The sequence below is a fragment of the Olea europaea genome, chromosome 10 (assembly GCF_002742605.1).
Source record: "Olea europaea var. sylvestris chromosome 10, O_europaea_v1, whole genome shotgun sequence".
Classification (NCBI taxonomy): domain Eukaryota; kingdom Viridiplantae; phylum Streptophyta; class Magnoliopsida; order Lamiales; family Oleaceae; genus Olea; species Olea europaea.
The window spans coordinates 5,027,993-5,035,767 of record NC_036246.1 but is presented as its reverse complement, the minus strand read 5'-3'; the positions used below and the strand labels follow the sequence as shown (position 1 = coordinate 5,035,767).

Here is a 7,775-nt window from a genome sequence, read left to right as displayed (position 1 = left end):
TTAAAATTTGCCTCTCATTAATCACGAGATTTTGAGCATTTTTCTAATATGTTCGTCATAAAAATGAAAAAGGGACATTTGGCCTTTGACATTTCAGTAGCCATGAGATAAAAAGGAATACAAAAGACTACACATACCCATCAGCACGCCTACACTGTCCAGGGCGTGAAGAGATTGAAGCTAATAAACTGCCACTGCCAAATTTCTCCTCAACAAGGGGATCAAGCTTGCGATCCTGTTGACGCTTTTCAATTTTTCTCAGGACATGGTTGCTCTTCTTCGTCTCTTTAGCAGCAGCGGCATCAGCATCCTAATTAAATCCCAGCAAACAAAAGTTATTAAAAAGCTCTGAATAGATATTCTTCAATAGACTTTGTTTAAAACAAGAGCATATATTAAAAAATATGTCCACGCAATTGGCATCTTCCTCCTTTAAATCATGTCAAGACATTTCTTATGCCTCCCAGACTGGAGCGCTCAATTTCTTATTTTACCCTAATCCCGATAAGAAACTCCAACTTAAATATGTCTTACATTTTTATTAGCAAATAATAGATATTGATACCAATAGAGTTAAAATGCAATATAGATTGCGTATTTCAGTAACTCTACTTCACATGTTTTTCCCAGTTGCTCCCTGGTCTTTAGAAACGTCCTCAATGATGCCTTCAAATGTATTATATAGCTTCATTGATGGTCTCGATGCATTGCAATCTTGTCCATCAACTCACAGTTCAGCTACTAATATGTACCTAATTATATTAGTATCTAATTGGAGTAAAATGTGCTTTGTGAGCAATAAAAATTTATGAAGCACTTTCGAGTCTAACAAAAAGTACTGGGTAAAGTATATCCTAAAGCAGTAGAAAAGAAAGATAGTTCATTACTTCTCCTTCCTTCTTGGCAGCTGTCTTCTTCTTGCGACCAATGTCAACTCCATAGTGCTGAAGATACCACTGCTTGAATGGTGCAGCATCCACTTGAACAATGGCACTCTTCACCAAAGTCTGGGTCCTAACCAACTCATTGTTTGATGCATTATAAACCACATCAAGTATACGGGTCTTACGGGTCACAGCTTCACTCCCCCAAGAATAGTTTCCTGTATCCAGCCTCAACGCACGCCACTTCACATTACCTCCTCGAACTCTCACCCTTCTTACTGTTTTGTTACTTGACAACTTAGTGTTTGCAGGTTGCCTTCCAAGCTCATACCTACGAGTAGACAGAGAATAGATTAATCCAATAACAATCACATGGGAGTAATAAGTTACGTCAATCAGAATTCAGATCTATGTTGTCATAGCTAAATAAAAAAAAAATAAAAAAAAAATATTCATAAACTGTTTAATGGTTGAATAACTGAACTAGCATCTTAGAATAGAAATGGAGGAAATTCATTGGTGCGATCTTTTTTTAATTTTGACAAGAAATTTAAAAATGTATATATTGTTTTCTAAATCTGATTTATTGAACAGCGTTTCATTCTAGAAAACCCTATTTGCTAAAAAATTTAAAATTTCAGTCATACAGACTTCAATAAAACACACTGTGAATTGCATAAAAATAATGCAACAAGATGTATTGGGAATCGAAATAAACCAAGGACACATACACAAAAACACATATTAGACAAAGCAACCAATAAATCAAAATCACTAATGACAAAAAATTTAAATATGAAATAAGTAAAAATTACTTTCTCTTCTTTCTCCAAGCTTTCTTCTTGTCTCCAGTGGCTCTCCTCTTGTGCATCGAGTCCCGTGAAATACCTGTACACAAACAACATTGCAGTCAATTCATACGGAATCGGTGTATACAATGCGAAACGTGTATAACATATTAAAAGACACAAGAAGTGAATAAATTGATCTGTTACCCATGGTTGCAAGTGGCGGTTTCTAGGGTTCCGGCGAGTCCACTAATTATTGCAGAGGAAGAATCGGCGGGACAAAACTTCAAGCCACGCAATAGAAGAAGTATAAATTGTAGATAGCCCACTTCAAAACCCTAGTTGATTTAATTATGGTAGAGATTTTGAGAATTGATTTTTTGATAGTTAGGAGAAAATTAGGCTCCATCTGTGAGAAAAGAAATAGTGAAATAATAGTCAAAAAATTAATTTTTTAAGCCAAAAAATAACTCTCAAACAAGCTGCTAATATTTTAAATTTAAACGACGCCGTCCGCAGCATATAAAGCTGTCCTTTTATGTCTTTAACCCAGATGCCTATGAATGTTCGTATGAGACCCCCAAGAATTATCATAAATTACATACAGACCCAAGAAGTTTTGTTTCCCTCACCAAAAAGATCTTTGCCCCTAGGAATTTTTACAATTTCCTTCCACTTAAAATCCTTTTTATTTAACTTAGAGTATTATAAATAAATATTTGCTAAAAGCCAAATAAATTTTTATTCACATATTCCGTGAGATTCAAAAGTATTATATACTTATTGTCACTCATTTCTACGTGTTTATAAACAAATAAACACTTGTGAAACACGTGCTTAGTTAAAAACACCATTAGTTAGGAATTAATAGAGTCTTTCAATTTAGTCACCAAATTTTATGTTTCAATTTAATTTTTGAAAGTTTAGACAAAAATAATGAAAAATTTATAAATTTATACACCGAAAGAAATTAAATGATGTGATTTAGAAAGTACGTTAATGCTTTAGGTTTGTAGTTAATTAGTTATACATTTATCAAAGTGCAAAATTTTCAAGAATTTGTTATAAGAATTAGGGATGGCAATGGGCAGGATAGCCCTTTGCTCGAGCACTGTCAGATATTTTGGGGAGGTGCAGTGGGGATAAGGTGGGATCAGGATAAAAACGTTCTTGTGCCAATGTTCCCATTTGGCCATTCATATCTTATTAAATATCAACATCAAAGGATAGGGAAAAAAAAAAGTTTGTGTCTTTTAATGGAAATTTTAAACTATCAAAATTCTTCAGCAGGGCTCAATCAAGAAGGTTATTTTGCTGCAAACTAGAGGGAATTAATTTTCAAGAGAGAACAAGCCCAGATGACGTATGTTTTGATGCAATTTCAGCATTGTATTTCTTCTCTAATGGATAGCTCGAGTCTTTAGGCAAATGTTTACGAAAATTGTGCAACTCTTGGGCCTTTCAAGAAAAAAAAAATGTATCTTTTTTTTTTCTTTTTGATGACGGGGGAACTGTATCTTGCTTGTATAAAGAAACGTGTTGAAGACAATCTAAATAAATAAATTTATGTTCTTCTTAACGGCTTAATCTTTTAGACACATTGCTTCAAAAGCGTCAATATTGACAAAAGACGCCAATTTAGCGTACTATGCAAAGAAAATGATGCTCATGATTATGAATAATTTATTAATTTATTATCCGAACGAGAATATAAACCTAAATAAATAGTAGATCCCTTTTCAGATGCATGAAGATACACAAGTTGCTAGATTTCAAGCTCTCCGATTACTATTTTATTTGGAAGATTGCAAGCCGGGGGCTGGACTCGGGCTCATGGACGTTGTATCTACTGGGTTTATAGCTACAGGTTCTGATCGTACGGCTGTTGTTGCCCTTCCTAGTGGGATTGGCACTTTAGATGAAACGTTTGAAATTCTTGCATTGATTCAACTCGAAAGAATTGGATCTATGCTTCCTGTTCCCTTTCTTTTGATGAACTACGACTCTTTTTATTCAAAGTTGCTCGATTTTCTCGATGATTGTGATGTCTCGGGTACCCTCTCCAAGGGTGAGTTAACATCATCATTTAAACTGGAAAGCTCGTGACAATAACTCGGAATCTTTGGATTATCTCGCGGCGATCACTAAGTCTCCATTTGGTCCTCATTTCTTAAAACACATTTTTCTTCGAACTCGTTTTCAACCACACATTTCATAGGGCCCTCAATTTTAATAGTTTTTCAACCATAACTTTTGTAAAAAATCTACTAAAAAACTGGTTTTAGCAAAACCATAACAATTCATTAAAAACAACTACACATGAAAAAGAGAGGTGGTAGTTCTTTCTATATAACAAAGCAGCTGAGAAAAAAACCATGGCCACTATAAGAAGAAAGTCAGACACCCTACTTGGATTCCATAGGACAAAAAAAAAAAATCATAAAAATGAACATTTTTTCATCCTAGATCCTAGGTTTTGTCCCAAGTTGATGGCATTTTTTACATGATAGTGCAACAGCCACTACTTTCGAAGCTCAAGGGCGGGGCCGTTGGCGGTGGCACATGCTCGTACGAGGATTCTAAACAAGCTTCTTGAAATGCTTGTCGGAAAGGAAAATAACGACCATATTCATCGTAGCCGCTCATCCAGTAACCGTGTGGATTATCGTGGTTCGGCAAAAATAAGTTGCTCGGACACTGTCCAAATTGAAACCAACATAATTCTGCATGTCTTCCAACTTTTCCAAGCTTCTTCATAAGTAATTTTGGATCAATCAAACCTGACACGCGCACAATGCCGAATTCATCCATCTTGAAACTTCGTACTCCTTTATTCGATACGCAAAAAAAAAAAAAATCAGAATATATCATGAAAATAAGTGTTTTTATAAGAAATTAATTATTTTGTACCTCGGCTACTGGATAGCACACCCCTGACTGCCTTTTGCCATCCTGGACTATGTACATTTACTCTCAGAATACATGACTGGAGGAAAAAAAATACAAAAAGAACATGATTTTCTTTTTGATAAAATGGAAAATACAGATGAAATATAATGAGAGAATATAATACCATGAATGCGGAATTGTCTTCTTTAAATGAACGAATCCATTTGCAAGGTGCCATTGATGAGATTTTTTCGACAAAGTTTTTCTTAAAATACAAGAAATGTCCATTCTTTTGGAGCTTAAATAGAGTGTGATGGATTTTTATTATTATTTTTTTTTTTTTGGAAATGAAGAAAATGGCGTGATTCAAGAGGAAATTATATTGGTTACAAAATTGAATTCTGGAAATATTCCATTTTTATTTCCTCAAAAATGGCTAATTGACATGAATGAAATAAATCAAGTTAATTGATATGATAGAGTAAAGATATGTTTGCTTATTTTGGACATAAATCTTTTATAAGAGAAGACAAAAAATTTCAAAATCTCGCAGTAAAATAATACCAACTTGGATAAGTTTTATGATAGACATAGTAAACACTCGTTGGCATGCCAATGTTTAGTTTGAGAAAATATAAAATAAACCACAGGTCGACAACGTGGTTCCTACGGAAGTGAGAATACATGTTCTTGTCTCTCTTGTTAGTGGATGCCACCATTGGCTTCAACTAGTCGAGCTCTTTCATGTCCCAAATTTCCATTAATACCTTAGCCATTGGAGCATTTAAAGGGATGAAGGCTTTTACCTCTTCTAATCTTTGCTTGATTGACCGATCCTACGCATATCCTTTGCCCACATGCTCGTTGTTTGACTTATTTTTATTGGCAGATTTTCTCTCGTCGCGTGATTTTTCCTTGTTAGTTTTTGGCTCCCGTCCTTCTTAAAGGTTTCTTGTGACCCTCTCTGCTTCCTAGGTGTCTACATATTTGTTTCCCTTTTTCAACAGATCATGCATTGACTCCTAGGGCTTTTCGAGAGTGACATCTTAAAGGCTCAATTCTGGGTCCCATTCAACATTGCAGTGACTATCGAGCTTAAATAGAGTGTGATGGATTTTTTTTTATTTTTTTTTTGGAAATGAAGAAAATGGCGTGATTCAAGAGGAAATTATATCGGTTACATAATTGAATTCTGGAAATATTCCATTTTTATTTCCTCAAAAATGGCTAATTGACATGAATGAAATAAATAAAGTTAATTGATATGATAGAGTAAAGATATGTTTGCTTATTTTGGACATAAATCTTTTATAAGAGAAGACAAAAAATTTCAAAATCTCGCAGTAAAATAATACCAGCTTGGATAAGTTTTATGATAGACATAGTAAACACTCGTTGGCATGCCAATGTTTAGTTTGAGAAAATATAAAATAAACCACAGGTCGACAACGTGGTCCCTATGGAAGTGAGAACAAATGTTCTTGTCTCTCTTGTTAGTGGATGCCACCATTGGCTTCAACTAGTCGAGCTCTTTCATGTCCCGAATTTCTATTAATACCTTAGCCATTGGAGCATTTAAAGGGATGAAGGCTTTTACCTCTTCTAATCTTTGCTTGATTGATCGATCCTGCAAATATCCTTTGGCCACATGCTCGTTCTTTGACTTTTTTTATTGGCAGATTTTCTCTCGTCGCGTGATTTTTCCTTGTTAGTTTTTGGTTCCCGTCCTTCTTAAAGGTTTCTTGTGACCCTCTCTGCTTCCTAGGTGTCTACATATTTGTTTCCCTTTTTCAACAGATCATGCATTGACTCCTAGGGCTTTTCGAGAGTGACATCTTAAAGGCTCGATTCTGGGTCCCATTCAACAGTGCAGTGACTATCGAGCTTAAATAGAGTGTGATTGATTTTTTATTTTTTATTTTTTTTTGGAAATGAAGAAAATGGCGTGATTCAAGAGGAAATTATATCGGTTACATAATTGAATTCTGGAAATATTCCATTTTTATTTCCTCAAAAATGGCTAATTGACATGAATGAAATAAATCAAGTTAATTGATATGATAGAGTAAAGATATGTTTGCTTATTTTGGAAATAAATCTTTTATAAGAGAAGACAAAAAATTTCAAAATCTCGCAGTAAAATAATACCAGCTTGGATAAGTTTTATGATAGACATAGTAAACACTCGTTGGCATGCCAATGTTTAGTTTGAGAAAATATAAAATAAACCACAGGTCGACAACGTGGTCCCTATGGAAGTGAGAATACATGTTCTTGTCTCTCTTGTTAGTGGATGCCACCATTGGCTTCAACTAGTCGAGCTCTTTCATGTCCCGAATTTCCATTAATACCTTAGCCATTGGAGCATTTAAAGGGATGAAGGCTTTTACCTCTTCTAATCTTTGCTTGATTGATCGATCCTGCAAATATCCTTTGCCCACATGCTCGTTCTTTGACTTATTTTTATTGGCAAATTTTCTCTCGTCGCGTGATTTTTCCTTGTTAGTTTTTGGCTCCCGTCCTTCTTAAAGGTTTCTTGTGACCCTCTCTGCTTCCTAGGTGTCCACATATTTGTTTCCCTTTTTCAACAGATCATGCATTGACTCCTAGGGCTTTTCGAGAGTGACATCTTAAAGGCTCGATTCTGGGTCCCATTCAACATTGCAGTGACTATCGAGCTTAAATAGAGTGTGATGGATTTTTTTTTATTTTTTTTTTGGAAATGAAGAAAATGGCGTGATTCAAGAGGAAATTATATCGGTTACAAAATTGAATTCTGGAAATATTCCATTTTTATTTCCTCAAAAATGGCTAATTGACATGAATGAAATAAATCAAGCTAATTGATATGATAGAATAAAGTTATGTTTGCTTATTTTGGAAATAAATCTTTTATAAGGGAAGACAAAAAATTTCAAAATCTCGCAGTAAAATAATACCAGCTTGGATAAGTTTTATGATAGACATAGTAAACACTCGTTGGCATGCCAATGTTTAGTTTGAGAAAATATAAAATAAACCACAGGTCGACAACGTGGTCCCTATGGAAGTGAGAATACATGTTCTTGTCTCTCTTGTTAGTGGATGCCACCATTGGCTTCAACTAGTCGAGCTCTTTCATGTCCCGAATTTCCATTAATACCTTAGCCATTGGAGCATTTAAAGGGATGAAGGCTTTTACCTCTTCTAATCTTTGCTTGATTGATCGATCCTG

The 7,775-nt window shown here is 34.8% G+C and overlaps 2 protein-coding genes across 2 annotated transcripts; both read right to left on the bottom strand.

Annotated features, from left to right (window-relative positions):
* On the bottom strand, positions 1–2,032 carry LOC111400963 (40S ribosomal protein S8-like). Its single transcript, XM_023028452.1, has 4 exons — positions 1,880–2,032; positions 1,700–1,772; positions 888–1,215; positions 1–310 (listed from the first exon to the last, which is right to left on the bottom strand). The coding sequence occupies exons 1-4, from the start codon at positions 1,881–1,883 to the stop codon at positions 128–130; spliced, it is 588 nt and encodes a 195-aa protein (XP_022884220.1). The 5' UTR covers positions 1,884–2,032; the 3' UTR covers positions 1–127.
* A 1,960-nt stretch (positions 2,033–3,992) lies between these two features.
* Positions 3,993–5,044, bottom strand: LOC111402606. Its single transcript, XM_023030984.1, has 2 exons — positions 4,583–5,044; positions 3,993–4,500 (listed from the first exon to the last, which is right to left on the bottom strand). The coding sequence occupies exons 1-2, from the start codon at positions 4,797–4,799 to the stop codon at positions 4,172–4,174; spliced, it is 546 nt and encodes a 181-aa protein (XP_022886752.1). The 5' UTR covers positions 4,800–5,044; the 3' UTR covers positions 3,993–4,171.
* Positions 5,045–7,775: the final 2,731 nt, after the last annotated feature.